General features: G+C 40.2%; 2 protein-coding genes across 2 annotated transcripts in view; both read right to left on the minus strand.

The window, feature by feature from the left end:
- Positions 1 to 2,029, minus strand: part of rab38a (RAB38a, member RAS oncogene family) — a 14,472-nt gene extending 12,443 nt beyond the window's left edge. Inside the window, exon 1 of the mRNA XM_017430991.2 lies at positions 1,660 to 2,029. Coding sequence (XP_017286480.1) covers positions 1,660 to 1,861 — 202 coding nt within the window. The 5' untranslated portion in view covers positions 1,862 to 2,029. The remainder of the gene's footprint in view (positions 1 to 1,659) is intronic.
- Positions 2,030 to 4,045: 2,016 nt separating this feature from the next.
- On the minus strand, positions 4,046 to 13,869 carry ctsc (cathepsin C). The gene is made up of 8 exons (XM_017430985.3): positions 13,548 to 13,869; positions 13,181 to 13,326; positions 12,509 to 12,663; positions 10,817 to 10,972; positions 10,317 to 10,435; positions 6,785 to 6,916; positions 6,213 to 6,445; positions 4,046 to 5,184 (listed from the first exon to the last, which is right to left on the minus strand). The coding sequence occupies exons 1-8, from the start codon at positions 13,714 to 13,716 to the stop codon at positions 4,918 to 4,920; spliced, it is 1,377 nt and encodes a 458-aa protein (XP_017286474.1). The 5' UTR covers positions 13,717 to 13,869; the 3' UTR covers positions 4,046 to 4,917.
- Positions 13,870 to 15,893: the final 2,024 nt, after the last annotated feature.

The raw sequence follows: 15,893 nt of genomic DNA on the forward strand, positions 1-15,893 counted from the left end.
TCAAAATTAAACGAAATAAACATTTGAAATATATGAGTTTGTATGTAATGTATGAATATAATATACAAGTTTCACTTTTTAAATGGAATTACTGAAATCAATCTACTTTTTCATGATATTCTAATTTTATGACCAGCACCTGTAATTTATGAAACTTCAAAAAGGGGGATGAAAAGCTGATTAAAATACGGCATGAGCTAAACTTATCTCATTTTAGATATGAGCCTGGGAATCGAGCTCTGTCACCTTGTGAGCTCAGACCTTGGAGAAAAGAGGGGGCAGACGAAAATAGAGCCGGCTGAAGTTGTTTATCCCGAGAAATGCACGGAAACACAAAGTGATTTATTAGACCTGTAGCAGCAGATGAACTTCACCATCAACCCCCTCCCCCCAAAAAAATGAACCTGTCCTTTTACCCAAAGAAGAAACACAGACAACATGTGACCACTTACTTGTCCACTAAACAGTTAGGAGATTATTTGACAGCTTTGGGTGCCCTGATCGGGACTGAAAAGTCGATACGGGAAGCCCCAGAGCTGATTTGAATCGGTCAAGGAAGCAAATCGTCAACGAGGGCCTCTTCATCTTCTGCACAGGCCTTCTTTTTAACGGAGTGCAGGGAACCTTTAAAGCACAGCACGAGACTTCTAGTTTTCTCCAAGGCAAATAGTTTTTTTTTTTTTAGGTAATAATAAAAGCTTTCTGTATACGAGATCCTGGGCCTCAAATCTCCCTCACATGAGTCAGAAACACATGACTTCTTACAGGAGAGAGAGAGAGAGAGAGAGAGAGAGAGAGAGAAAAAAAAAAAAAAAAAAAAAAAAAAAAAAAGCCAGCATTATTTCTCACATCAGCAGGCGCCAAAGGTAATTAAAACGTTGCACATTAAAAGCGAAATGTGTTAGATCGACTAATTACCACAGCTTCAAAAAGAAACAAATCTGAGAGCAAGTGAATAACATCCAAATCTCTCTATAATCAGGCCACAAATTAAACATACTGCAAAAAAAAGAATCTAATACAGGTGAAGAACGGAGGCGGTTCTGTTAACTAATCTTAAAACTAATGTTTTTTGGGGTGTTTTTTGTTTGTTTTTTGGGCCAAAATGGTCAGCAGGTACACAGATCCACGCTGAGGATCATAAAACCACAGCAGCCACTTCAGTAAAGTTCTTTTTTATGACACGTTTTGTCTCCATTTTTTTTTTCTCTTGTCACATAACTCAACCGGCAGAAAGCCACGTGATCTGGCAACACACTACTCCCTGTTCTGCTGCGCGAAGAGATTACCCTGGAAAGAAAAGTTAAGTAACAAATTCATATAATGATTACATCAACACATGCCGGACAAAAAAAAAAAAGAAAACTTTAGAGGAAGCTTTAGTTTCCAAATATATAAATAGTTTGTTTGTTTTTTTTAAGTGTTGGTTTGTAGTTTTATTAACTGTTCGGAGCAACTTAGTTTTGTATTTGCTTGGTAGATTTAGTAAGTTGTGGTTGTGGTTGCTTTCAACTACATAACAGTTGGTTTATTACATATTATTCCTCATGGAGCATTTTACTTCTTCTATTATTGTCTCACACCTTATTTTGTAGCTTAAAAGGAGAACAGTTCTCGTATAGTCTGGGTGCGCGCCGTGCGTAAAGGTTGGCCCCTCACCTGCGATGTCCCACAGCTGCAGGCGCACCGTCTCCTGCTCCCAGTTCAGGACTTTGAGGGCGAAGTCCACCCCGATGGTGGCCCGGTAGTTGGGGCTGAAGTTGTGGTGCACGTAGCGCTTGATGATGCTGGTCTTGCCGACCCCCAGATCCCCTATCACAAGGATCTTGTAGAGGTGCTCCTTATGGTGGTTGTTCTGCATGGCGAGCGAGGAGGGCGAGAGCCGCGCATGAATCCACCGGAACGGAGAGGAGTCGGAGAGGGGAAAACAAACAAACAAACAAATAACAACAAGGGACAGAGAGGAGGAGAGGAGGAGAGGAGAGGAGAGGGGCGAGCTCAGCTGGGACTGAGAGAGGAGAGGAGAGGAGAGGAGAGGAGAGGAGAGGAGAGGAGAGGAGGTGAGGCGTTCACGGCCCTCAGAGACGAGCGGAGCGCAGACCTTGTGACTGAGGCAGGGCCGCTGCCGGGGAGGGCAGAGAATAAAAACATAAAACCCTCATTACAAGGAAAGATGGAAGGGAGACATGTGGACAAGAACGAAAGGGGGAGGGAAAAAAAGCTATATTTTCTTCTAAAATACGATTAGAATGAATTAAATTTATGTTGAAGAATAAAATGTGAAAACAAGCAAAACAGAAGCTAAAATCATTGAAACCATAGCTAAATGTTAAAACTTGCAAAATAGTAGCTAAACTTTGCAAAACTATGACCAAAAGCTAAAATGAACAAAACCACAGGTAAAAGTTAAAACTGAACAAAATCGTAGCTAAAAGTTAAACTTAAAAAACCACAGCTAAAAGTAAAGTTAACTCTAAAGTAATTTAGTAAGTGGAAATCAGTAAAATTAAATAAGCAGATTAGTAGCTATTTTTTATGTAGTTAAGTAAAATTAGCACAAAAGTAGCAAAGATAAAATTAGCAAAATGATAGCCAAAAGCTCAAATTAGTAACGGTCATTAAACTCTAAAATTAAACCCACAGATAAAAGTTGAAAAAAGCAAAATAGTAGCTAAACTTTACAGAAGCATAGTTAGAAGTAAAATTAGCATGAAAGTAGCTAAAAGCTACAACTAGCAAAATGGTAGATAGAGCAAAAGTTAGCAAAATAGTAGATAAAAGCTAAAAATTGCAAAGCCATATTCAAAAGGTAAAGTTACCTAAAATAGTAGCTAATAGGTCAAATTAACAAAGCTGTAGGCAAGAGCTAAAACAAACATATCAGTAGAAAAAAGCAAGAATGCAGTAGTCTGACTGCAAAAAAAAATTACAAATTAACTAAAAGACTAAATAGGTAAACTATACTGTGAATAATCTGAAGCAGCATTTATTACTTTAGTAAAGACAATATTAGACTTAAAAAACACCACGCAAAAATTAAAGTCTCATTGTATAGTTTATTTACCACATTTATTTTCAGAAAATGAAATCTGTTCATTTAGTTTAGATGTTTTGAAGCGGGGTTCTGTGGAATAATTATAAATAGTTAATATCTTACCTGTTGTGTATAGGTCATTAAATGCCCCCAGTCTGGAGAAATGGAGTTTTAATTTTACTATATGTGTATAATCTATGATAAAAACAAACCACTAAACACACATTATCCTCTACTAAAGCCTACAGTATAATTTGTAATAAATGAGTGAAATCAACAATTCAACAATTACGAGTTGGTTGTTTACATTCTAACATCGACGTGTTCACTTCGGATGGTCTCAGCACATGATGGATATCAGGTCGGTAAAATAATCTTCGGATGTAAACGGAGTCAAAGAGAGAACGATGGAATCAGAGACGCCAGGTGGAAAGAAAAAAGGTAAAATTCTTCTTCTGAGGATGAAGAGTCAACAGAAGCCGAGTCATTTTGGAGAATAAACTGAGCAGTGGAGGGAGTTAAAATAGAAGTTGGAGCTCAGATTATATGCCGATGAGCTGTAAGAAAACAAAGGCGAGGAATATTTGCTGTTTTCTAACGCAATTTTTCAAAAACCCAGATGAGTTTTGAGTTACAATAACCCCAAAATAAGCATTTGATGTAGAAATTGTGCTAAAAGCAAAAAAATACAATCAAAAACACTGAAAAATTACACCTTTTGACAGCTATTATGGCTTTGATTTCACAGGTCATAAGACTCGCCGCTGAAGGACTCTACAAACTCATTAGCCAAGTGGTTAAAAATGACTTGATCAATGTGGTAAACGACCTGTTAATCAAAATAAAAATCATTAATGATTTTTTTAACAATGCCAAAACAGAAAAAGTTAAAAAAGCTAAAATGGACAAACATTCGGAGCATGGAAAACTTCTGTCCTGCATTTGTCAGTACAAAGGTTAAACTGGTGAGTTCTTTGAAACAAAAAAAAAAAAGGAAACAAACCAAATAAATGTACTTCAGTGCGCTGCATCCCTTTATTGAGAGTAAATTCCTTTTAAATGCTCTTAAGGGAACAATCCAGAACGAGCCACAGAGTCAGTTTGACGCAGGGACATTCGATACATCAATTCTCCACTGTGATTCCCTGAAACAGAGAAAGATCAAAGTCCTGCACCAGACGAATCAAATGTCACCAACAAGGACAAGTACACCACCGTCACAGTACGCAACGATCCCTTTAGTATCCGGGTTTTCATGCAGGCAGACACAGCCTTAAAATTAATACTTGAAAACGATTGGAGAAATCAGCAAACGTCAAAGAGGAAGGAGGGCGATGGAGTGAGTTCAACATTCAGCGTCAACAACAGTTAGATCAGCTAAAAGGCACTAGATTTACTGGAAACGAGTGTGTGTGTGTGTAAATACTTGTAGAAAATTGTTTAACATACAAGTTTTTAATGCCAACATTCTAGTATAAACAAAATATTTCCCAATTACAGTGGTTGGGAGCTGAAATATTTTGTACAGCTAAAAGTTCTTTAGCCATTTTCAATGAGCTGCCAAACAGTTTAGAGTCCCTTTTGTGAAGGTTTAAGAATTTGACAACTGGTAAATTATTTAAAACTAACTAAAAATGCTAAAAATGTTTAAAAATTCATAACCTAAAATAGTCCAGATTCGGGTTTTGGATTAAAAACAACTCAAATTGGTAACTTTTCATGTTAATGTGCACATTTTACGCCAATTGTACTTAAGATAAAGTGACGTTTAGTGTTGAATGAAGTCAAATTTCACCTTCCTAAAGCTACATGGAGAACAGATTTGGTTTTGGTGATTCAGAAGCATCATTTAAAAGCGCCCGTCTCCTCCCCTCTGAGAGCCTCTACAGTTTGGGGATGGGCTTGGCGGTGACGGCGATGCTCTCGATGGCGCACTCGTCGCTGCCTCTGCGGATACGGAAGTAGCCGTTCTCGCCCCAGGTGGCGCCCCAGCTGTTCTTGACGATCCAGTACTTCTCTCCGGTTTTCGGGCAGCTGCCGTAGCCCACCAGCAGCACTGCGTGGTTGGTCAGCTCGAAGGGGTTAAGGGAGTCTCGGAGGCCCGTGTGGTGGTAGATGCCGCCCTTGTAGTGCATGAAGTCAGGGTAGACCTGTGGGCAAACATCGAAACGGGTTTCTTTCCTGTTCACATTTCTATTTAGAAAGGAGCAAAAGGTAGAAAATTATTTTCTGTACAAGAAAAAATATATACTATATTGTACTCTTCTGCCATTTTGTTCATCTGTAAACAAAAACGTTTAAAAATGTCATTCTGGCTCTTTTTTTTTTTTTTTTGCTGAGTGTTGATTTTAAAGAGAGCTGTCAAACACACACCTGTTTTCTTCAACTCTCCTCATCTGTGCATCAAAGTTTAAGTACCTAACACACGTGTCAAAGTCAAGGCTCACGGGCCAGATCCGGCCCTTTGTAACATTTTATCTGCCCCTCCCCACCCAAGATAATTTTTTAAATTTTCTTTTTTAACCTTTATTTAACCAGGCAAGTCCCACTGACATCACAGATCTCTTTTTCAAGGGAGGCCTGGGCTGTACGATCAGATTTTTGTTGAGGGCTTTTTAGCAGTTTCAATAGATAACGCTAATGATATAATTTTAACGTTTGATGTAATTTTCTTTGTTCATTAAAGTATGTTTGCTCATAATTCTATGCAATATGTAAGTGGAAAAAGCTATTTGACATTCCTATAAATCATTTGACATTACATCTAAAACCAAGGTTAATTTATGTATTTTTTAAAAAAAACATTGATCGAGACAAGTTTTTAATTTTGGCCCCCCTTGTATAACTGCGTTTGACACCCCTGATCTAACAGATCTATTAATATGAATGAAAATAGTAGTGACAGCTGTAGTAGCTTTCTTTCTATATAAATCAGTATTTTTTATATTGCAGTATTGGGAAACTGATAGTTATGCTCAAACCGGCCCACCCATACACCTGTAGGATGAATTGGAGCCACTTATTAACAGTTCAAATGTGTTTTCTTAAGTATGAGATTTGTGTTTCTTTTGGTCCAGGATGATCTCTCACAGTCCAGCTGTCTCTTCTGTCAAAGACCGACACCTTACAGCCTGGATTTGCTAACGAACGCACAGAAACGGCAAGCAGGCCATCGTACCTCCAAAGCGACTCCCACAGGCCCGTTCTTGACCACCTCCAGCATCATGGCCGTCTGGCTGCAGCCTCCATAAAAGCCGCCCACGTAGCTGTACTCCGCTGTGTACCTTCGGCCGCAGCTCTGAGGCACGCCGCACGGCGAGTCCTTCGCGGTGTAGGGAAAGCACGACTCCTCCACGATGCCAAAATCCTGAGTGTACTTCCCGATCAGGTACGGGAAGCCTCCATCGCAACCTTCATAAAAAGGAGGAGAACAAAGCGGAGATTTCAGATGCAAAACACTGATTTTCAAGTAAGCTATTTGGAGATTTTTATTTTTTTATGTTTAAATCAGAGCCTTTATGAAAAACCTGAAGGCAGCAAGGACAAATACTGAAAACTAATTAAATCCTAATTGCTTCAAAAATTCCTCTCATACAGAAATACACAATTTTTGCCACGATTTTAGCCTTCAACACGGTATGAATATCCTACAGAGATGATATTTTCTGCATCAACTATTCATACCAGTAATACAACTACAGCGGGAGATGGTTAAGAGAAACAGGTTTTTATCTCTGCGGATTCATTCACCTTGAGAGTATTCAGAACAGGAGACCACTTGTTGGGGGCTGAGGACGGGAGCGTCCGTGTTGTTCGTGAGGATTCGAACGCGAGCTTCCAGCATTCCCATTGTGGCGAAGGAGTAGCAGCTTCCGCACGAGGCTGAAAATCACACACACACACAGATTCACACAGCTGTGAAACAGAACAACAACATTAAATCAGAACTTATTGGCAACATGAAGTAAACAAATCCTCACTGATTATTAAAAAAGGTTTTAATGAATATATTTAAAAAAAAAAAAAAAAAAAAAAAAAAAAGAGTTCAGAAATGCTGCAAAACCAAAGCAACGCGGCTGAAACCCAAAGCTTTAGGGCATTTCTTTAAGAATGCACTGCAGCATTTAGCACTAAGCGTTTCTGTAATTCTCCTGCCACAGTTTACCCAAACCACCACAGGCAATGCATAACAATCGAGTGGGGCACAGAGACAAACGCAGACTATAGAAAGGTAGTTAGCATAAATAATATCAGGCACCAGTTCCTAATAAAAACGCTTTTCAAGGCCAAACAACGTACAGGGGAGATTTATTCACAGTAACGATTCAAAGTGAGACATATGGGAGTTCATTTGGGTCCGAAACCCTTTTGCTTTTCATAACAATAAAAAGGTGTAATAATCTTCCAATGCGTTTAAGATCCAAACTAGATGGGAGAGTTCAGCCGCTGCAGTTTATGGGACGGTTCAAGGTGTCGCATTTGACCCACATGACGCCCAGTTACAGCAGTCTCACAGGACCTGGTGACGCTGCTTAACGTTAAATACACTCACTTGTTCCTGTTCCAGTCAGGAGCGCCTGTCGTGCACTTTTATAGCAGATGGCTTCCTATAAAAGACCGCATCATCGCAGCGGGAGAGACGCCGGATACAGAACAAAAATCAGCTGAGTACGAACCCACTGACTCAGATCTGCCTTTAAAATTAGTGTTTTAAATCAACTTGAAGTCTTTCGGGGGCAAATACCCACAGGAAGGACATGATCCACACTCCAAAAACAGGGATAGGTTACACTGCAACATCACATTTATGTAGTTTTAATCTTCCACGACAAGAAGAAAAATAAAAAAAGAAGTCCATAAAAAAGGCAGCTGCTTGTTTTACTGTTGCACTTGATTCCTGTTTTTCTATCCCCGCCTGCTATTTATTTATTTTCTTTCACATCTTTGTCAGGTCCCCAGTCAGATTTTTGCTTCTTCAGGGTTGGGTAATGTCGTCGCGAGCCCTCCTCCGGGCCTGCGCTCAAGACTAATCTGAGAAGCATCTGAGGCTGTTCTCAGAAGACCCTCCAGTTCAGAGAGCGGTTCATTGATGATGAAATTCTAAGAAACTCTTAAACATTTTTCTTTAGAAGTTGAGATTGGTTACTTGTAAAGATGAGTTATTTTCAAAAGGCCTGTTGACCCTGAGGTGGAAAAACTGTCAGGAGTTTAAAAGAAGAACGACAGAGTTTTTTTTTTTTTTTTTCTCTTAAGCAGAAGAGGCCATTCAATACAGATGCTCTCACATCTCCAGTCCACTGTAATGACGCGCTGAAAACATATTTGGAAGAACGTGCAAAAATTCAGCCATTCTCTGCTGCTTTCCTGCTTGAGATTCATTCTCGCAACAAGAAATACTCCGGGGTGGCTTTTCTTTAGAGCCCAAAGGAGGCAGGTTTATGACGCACAGAGACACAGTGGGAACGGCTGCTTTGTTTACGGCACGTGGGAAAAAGATAAGAAGACGGACGGTCCTTTCTGTTCATCTGCGCTTATGAATGTTGTTGTTCTGATGTCACTATCAGATATATTCTGCACCTATATGAAATCTCGAACAAGATAGGGGGAAAGGGGGGGGGTTAGGTTGTGGAAACAGCTGTTATCGGCGCGCACAAATCACTCGCGGTAACTCAGATATTACCGTGGAGCTGGATCTATAAATCAACACGAGAAGCCCTCGGCGCTCCAGTCCGTGCAGCAATCTTAAATCTCAAACTTGCAGCGGATGTGTGAGAACAGCTTCGGATATTTAGCAGACAAAGAGAAAAATGCATCATTACCCTCCAGTCCAGAGCTCCTCCACCTGTGGCTCTATCGCTCCTCTGAAGGCTCCTCGTAACTTCGACCGTGTTTATATTTAAACAGACTACTGGAAAGGGTGCTTTAAGAAGTTTCATTTTGCATACACTGGGGTTGTGCGTTTCTGGTCAGGGGCTGATGGGATACACATCTCAATATGCCGCCAACGATTTGATTCATTAAAAAGATACATCAGTGGTAAAAAAGCAATACGAGGAGATACGATTCAGCCCTTAAATCACGACGCAAGTTAGCCTTTAATCCTGATCCGATGCAACAAACTGAGATTTAACAAATGACTGATTCTATGCAGATTCGTGGTACTGAGACCAATTATTTACGACTCAATATGAATGAAAAAGTCCTCACGAATTTCCACAAATATGAGAGTTAGTTAGTCAAAAAGTTCAGGGTACATTTAAAAAGAAAAAGAAAGATTTTCTGGTATAAAACTATAAAAAGGTTTTCCTCATTTGTGTTAACATTTAAAAAATCTAAAAAAAAATAGAATTTCACAATGCCTTATAAAATTATACTACATATATAGTATTTTTCTAAAAAAAAAAAAAAAAATTATCAAGTGTGTTTTATTAAAACTCAAATAGATTGCCGCGACAAGATTTTGTGGCTTTATATAAATCTTTTAGAAAGAAAGATGTTAACAATGGCTCTTAAATGTAAAAGGTCTAATCTATTGCTTATTTATCTTAAACTAAAAAAAAAAAAAATGGTATTGAATCTACATGCAAACATGTGGAGTAAACACTGCATTTTCTTTTAGTACATCCAATACAGACTGATGAATGCTCCGAACCTGAAATGCAAGATTTAATTTTACAGTACATGCAGTTATCAAAAACTATATAACTTTACAGATTTGCCTTCTGTGTCTGGGGTACGTTAATAAAGCATTAATATGGGAGCTCTGATTCTGTTTGCTGTCACTCCTTACTAAGACCAACCAGAACACTTTTCTCTCTTCAACCAACTTTTGTGAACAGCAGTAGATCCTAAAAAAAAAAAAAAAAAAAAGTCCACTTGACTTCTAACATTACAGCAAAATAAGCTCCAGGAGCCCGCTCTGTGGCTTAGAGGGCTTCGCCTGAACCACTTCAGCTCTCTCCAGACTCTTAAAGCCCACCCTACAAAGACCCTCTCAGGCACTCAGAGTACTCAGCCCGCATAATCTCCTCACTCGCACACCAGACCGTGCAGAAAACACGAGGAGAGCGGCGGGCAGACCCCGGCGTGCCAAGAGAGAGGGAGGTGAGCTGCTAAAGTCTGGCCCTTACACCTCCTGCCAGGTATAACTCAATACAAACACAATACAGCCACGGTTTTGTGCATATAATGCTAATTTCTTAAACAGGCTTAATGGCTTAACAGTAAAATTGTAGTGTTTAAAGTTTGTACAGGACAAAAATAAAATTAAAAGAAAAGTCACCTTGATTTCTCACAGGGCTGACAAAGTTAACCCCATTCACATTCCTCCAATCCCAGTGCTCAGGCAGAGATGCGGCCATCTTGGCTAAATTGGCGTTCGCAGGCATGGGGCGAGCACGCCTAAAAGAGAAAAAAAAAAAACAAATAAGCAAATATCTGAGCTGAAATGAAAGCATAAAACTGGAAGTTTAGTGAATGAAGACTTGCGAGTCTATCACATGAATAGTGAATTAACAGAAAAAGCTAATCATCGGTTAATTACACGTTTTTCCCCTGCCTCAGAGGTGTCCAGTCCTGGTTCTTTAGGGCCTCTATCCTGCATGTTTTAGGTGTTTCTCTGCTTTGAATGACTGAGGGATTAACAGGCTTCCGAAGAGCCTGAAGACCTGCTGAAGAGCAGGGAAACGACTAAAACACACGGGATAGCGTTCCTCCAGAAACCAGGATTGGACGCCGCTGCCCTCCCCGAGGAACCAATCAGTGGCAGGAGTGAACACTCACATGGGAATCCGGGAGGCAGGGCCCCCTGCTCTGCGCTGCAGCTCCTGCAAAGTGAACGTCTTGTGTTCCGGATACACCGCGGCCTTCCAGGACGTCTGAACAGAGTTGATCAAGTCGATGAAGTCCGGGTTGGGTTTGTACATCCTGTGGGGCTGCCTGGAGGGGAGGAAATGATGCAAGAGATGATGATGACGATGATGATGATGACTTAACAACCCAAAAAACAGAAAAAACAAACAAGCAGACGGTGATCAGGGTCCAGATTACACAAACACCTGCCTGGCAGTTAAGTGCCTGCAGCTGAACGCTTAAAAAGAATACAAACCACCTAGTTTTTGACTTTATTCCTAATATTTTCCTGTTTATGTTTGCACTAATGTCAAATAAAAGTAGACATGCTGAAAAGGCAAGGTTTATATTGGCTGTAATGAACCGTTATTGCATTACCTGCATTGTAGATTTCGAATTAAAGGCTTCAAATTTTGAACAGTTATTGTTTTTAATTGACACATTTCATGTCTCCTGTAGTAGTTGTTGAAGTACTCCCCTGTACAGGTCGCGACAATGGGAACGTCTTGTGTTCTTCTCGAGCACCCTCCTCCCATTTTCAGCCTGAACAGGTTTCTCTGACTGCTGGTAAATCTCACCTCTGCCAAACATGATGCACACTCACTGGCTTGTCTGTGAAGCAAGTTAAAATGCTTCACGTCTTTTAAAGATTTAGCCTGTCAGCGTGGCCCTCCAGTCACTGTAAATCCAGCTCTTTTTTTTGTCCTTAAGAGTGGTTTCTGTCCAAATTTGGAGCCAGTGTTCAACAGACACAAAGACCTGAAGTCCCATGTGCTGCTAAGACACGTTCCCTCGATTAAAGTGGAAGCACAAAACAACCAGCAAACTTCAGTATAGATGCTAATGTTTGTTTGTTTTTGTTTTTTTACGTTCTTATGAGGAAGTTGAACAGTCTTCCAGATCTCTAATGTTTCTGGTAACACCTGTTTCTTTATGACCCTAAAAACTGAGTAATGTACCAGGCAGACCTTACAAAACTTGTTCTATATTCTAATAGCCTTTTATTGATTTTTTATATTTTTTGGGGGTGGGGAGGCATCTGTTTGAAGTTGCCAAAAAACACTACTCTTTATTGTCGGGGTATGATTTACTAGGCACTACTAAAGTTTGCAAGTCTGCATCAGGGGTTGTTCCTTGCAAACCTGACCAACGAAATGGTGAAATTACTGAGTTTTGGAGGCGAGAAAAGAGCAAATTTAATGGTGTTAAACTGGCGGGACCAAAACCGAAAAATAAATAAATAAATTGTGGTTTTAGAGAATCGTTTAACTAAAAAAAGAAAAAAATAAGTCAGATCTTAAAAACCAGAAATGTGCCACTTAATAACCGGGCTTCAGTCCAACAGGAATGGCCACATGCAGGAAGAAGCTTAATGCCGTCTGAAAGTGTGTTAATGTGGACCACCTGCTCAATAACTGCACTCAAATCTGGTTCATCTGATGCAAATTCATCTTGTAGCTAAAACATCAGGTGGGCGAGAAAATCAAACCTACATCATAGAGTGTGTGTGTGTTGGGGGGGAATGCCAAAACAGTTTTCCTCATCTGCCACTTAGTCAGTGAGTCAACCGTTTTGTGTTCCTTTACCATTAAAAATAAATCCACTAAGTGGTCAAATCCGTACCCGCTGCTGAAGGCCGGTGTAAAGTCAGTTCTGGGTGGCACCGGGTTGACCTTCTTCCCCACGAAACAGGCCCAGTTCTGGCCCAGGACGTCATGGACCCAGCCCGGCAGGGTCTGGTCGCAGTAACTGGTCACTTTGGAGCCTTCCTGCTTGTACTGAAAGGGTCAGAAGAGCCACATTTTAAGGCTTTCTGTTCCAAAATATAAACATTTTAAAGTAAAAAAAGTCTTCAATATACAGGTGAAGCTCCTTTCAGTAAAGCACTCAGGTGTTTGCTTTGCAAAAGGAATTATGAGCTCCTGCTCAGGTGTCGAACTGGCCAACGTACCAGAATGTGCTTTTCGTAAGAATCAGACAAGGAGGAAGTTGAACCAGACATGAATAAATCATAATGCATGTGGCGGAACAAAAAGTCCCTCAGCTCTGGGTCATGTGATAATTTGAAAGACTCAAAGAAAATGATTGTCACCGCAACTCAACTGAGCTCATTCTACAGATAGGATCTCGCTATACGAAGGAGGAGGAAATGAGGAAAAGTGAAACCAATGACTGTCTAAAAATAGAATACAATCTACATAGTTTGAACCCACATCAAAAGTGTTTTTTTTTTTTCTTTTTCCTTCAAACACCAAGAGCTGTGTTAAGATCGGATGAGTCTTTTTCCACCCTTACCTTGAAGAAGGCGAACCACTTGTAGCCACTGATGACCACCTCGAAGCCCTGGTTGTAGATGAGGGTGAAGAAGCCGGTGTTCCCCAGCTCATCTGTGGCTACAGCCAGCTTCTCCAGGGTCACAGTCACTGTGGTCTCACCTGGGGCTGAGTGAGGAGAAAAACACACATTTACAAGGGGGGTTTCCTTCCAAACCCCTGATCTAGAAGTGTTATTTCTGCATCTGTTCCGAGGGAGAGAAAGTAGCATTTAATTAAGAGTCACACTTCAAATGACAACAGGCCCCAGTGTGTCACGTGACATCTACAGTCATTGGACTTTTTAAATGTCCCTTTTCACAAAAGCCATTTGCGTGCTCGCCGTTTACCTTCGGCCGAGCAGTTCACGGTCCTGTCGTGTCCTCCCTTGGACACCTGGAACACCCATGTCCCCAGCAGGTCCTCGTAGGTGCAGTTGGCCGGTGTGTCACTCCGAGACCCCTCGACCCAAAAAAGCAGGAGCGCACACACACAGACAGCGCTGAAACGCATCGTCATTCGCTGTCGAGTTAACTGCTTCCTACAAAACACACAAAAGCCCTACAGAACAAGAGGGAGGACCTGCTGTTTTAAACGCTGAACATCTGCCACCCGGACAGCACCTCCAAGTCGCGGAAACCGAAAGTTCGTGCAGAATTTAACTTGACGCGGCAAGATAGTTCCCTGCGAACTGATACCGCATCGCACATGCGCACTACAGAGCTAGCTAAGTAGCTAGTGAAAGAAAGAAAAAGAGCAGCCAAACGAAATTATACTTCAAAGATACGTACATATTACTATCCTCAAGACATAGGCTTCAGACAGAACCGTTTAGCGATATGTTTAAGCTCTAAATAACCTCTGAATTGGCTACATATGATTTATTTAGCGCGAGTTCAATAAACAAACAAACAAAAAAAAGCCACGGCGATATACCTCTTGCTATCAGCTGCTCTTTGTTTCTTGTCATATGATCATTGACATGCGCGTGACACAAAAAGAGGAAGCTGGTGGAAAATTAAAATACAGTCACAGATAAAGAAAAGAAAAAGACTGATTAACTTTGGCAAGTCAAAAGAACTTATCATGAAACTACAAGTTCTTAATGTGTGTCCAGAATAGGTATTCAGACATTTTTAATGACATTGTTGCTTTTCCAGTCACTGAGATCTGGAATAATGTTATGAATATTAGGTTGACCTTTTTAAAAGTTAAAACCCTTCTTTTTAAATTTAATCTGAAATAGTTTGTTTTGTTTTGGACATCTAGACAGAAACTTATGTTTAGTAACAACACTGTAGATATTCAAAAAGTGAGTTTCTTCATTTCAGATATCCACAATATTGATTAGGAAGGAATGGTTATGTACGTTGAAAGCCTAAAGAGGACAACATCTGTCTTATGACATTTGAGAACTGAAATGTTGGTTGTGGAGAGGAGGAGCAATTAAATGCTAAACTGGCCTGCCATACTTTCACAAAATTGACAGTATTTGTCATCTTAAAATGCTTTTTCATTAAAATGTCAATACATACATTTGTTATACAATGACATTAATGCAAAAGGTGTGACAGGACAAATATAATGCCGCAGCATGTCATAGTCACATTTCTGTAGCCAAAAGTGTGCCTGAATGGAGTAGAGGCATCTGTGTTTCTCAGAAACCATTTTTAACTTTAAACAAGGGAATAAGAAAGGGATGTATCCAAAACAATAGTCTTGAATATGGTTCAAAATTTACACCTTTATACCTGTTTGCAAAATGCTAGAAACACATAAAACAGTGAAAACCCCTCTTATGAGGGGTGTTTAAAGCTTCCATTCTGCTGTTTGGTTCTTATCAGTCTCATGTCAGCAGAACATTTTGGCTTTACTTGATATTCTCTTCTTACTTCTCATTACGCTGACGTGCAATATTTGACATTGACGGCCTGATTTAGGTTTGACTTGTCTCACAGCTTGGTGTTATTAGTGATGATCCAGAGAGCTGTAACAGGTGTTTAAATTAGTGCCACTGAAAATGTCCACGGTCGGTGCTTAATGAGTGTCCCCATGTGTCTCGGCATGTCTTAAAGTTGTCGGAATTAGCTACGCAACACTACACATGTCAATGCCACAGGAAGTGCTCACGTCGGTTGTGTGAGTCACCGTGCGTGAAGTGTGAAAGTGCTTTGATCGCCCGTTGCTGAAAGGTGGGCAATAATGCTTTTCGCCACTGAGCGCAAAAAGATTTAGCTAGATCTTTCTTTTAAACTTTGATGTTAACAATTCTTCTGTTAGCAAAAACTCTTTCTGATAGCAAATTACCCACTGGACAGATTTTAATGAATCTTTCAACCAACGATGGTTGGAGGAATATTTACCACTGGTTAATTTTTGGACCCAACCTAATTCAAAATGGCCACCACAATCACCTGAGCTTAGAAAACACAAAAAATGGCTACAACTCAGTCAATCAGCCCCCAAAATGACAGCTCTGTCTTTTCCCAACATAAGATGATCCTAGTTTACACTCCAGCCTGAAGGCGATGGGCAATATGCGTTGCTTCAAGGAATGCTAGGCCTTAAATTAACTTTGCAGTTAATCTTTTTTTTTTTTCAAAAGGCAGTTCGTTAACAAGTCTGTGTTCATCACTTGACCAGTAAGATTACACCACAAAAACAGATTAAGCAGATGTGACTGGAAGTTTATGACA

This window comes from Kryptolebias marmoratus, linkage group LG2 (genome assembly GCF_001649575.2).
Source record: "Kryptolebias marmoratus isolate JLee-2015 linkage group LG2, ASM164957v2, whole genome shotgun sequence".
NCBI classification, from domain to species: Eukaryota; Metazoa; Chordata; class Actinopteri; order Cyprinodontiformes; family Rivulidae; genus Kryptolebias; species Kryptolebias marmoratus.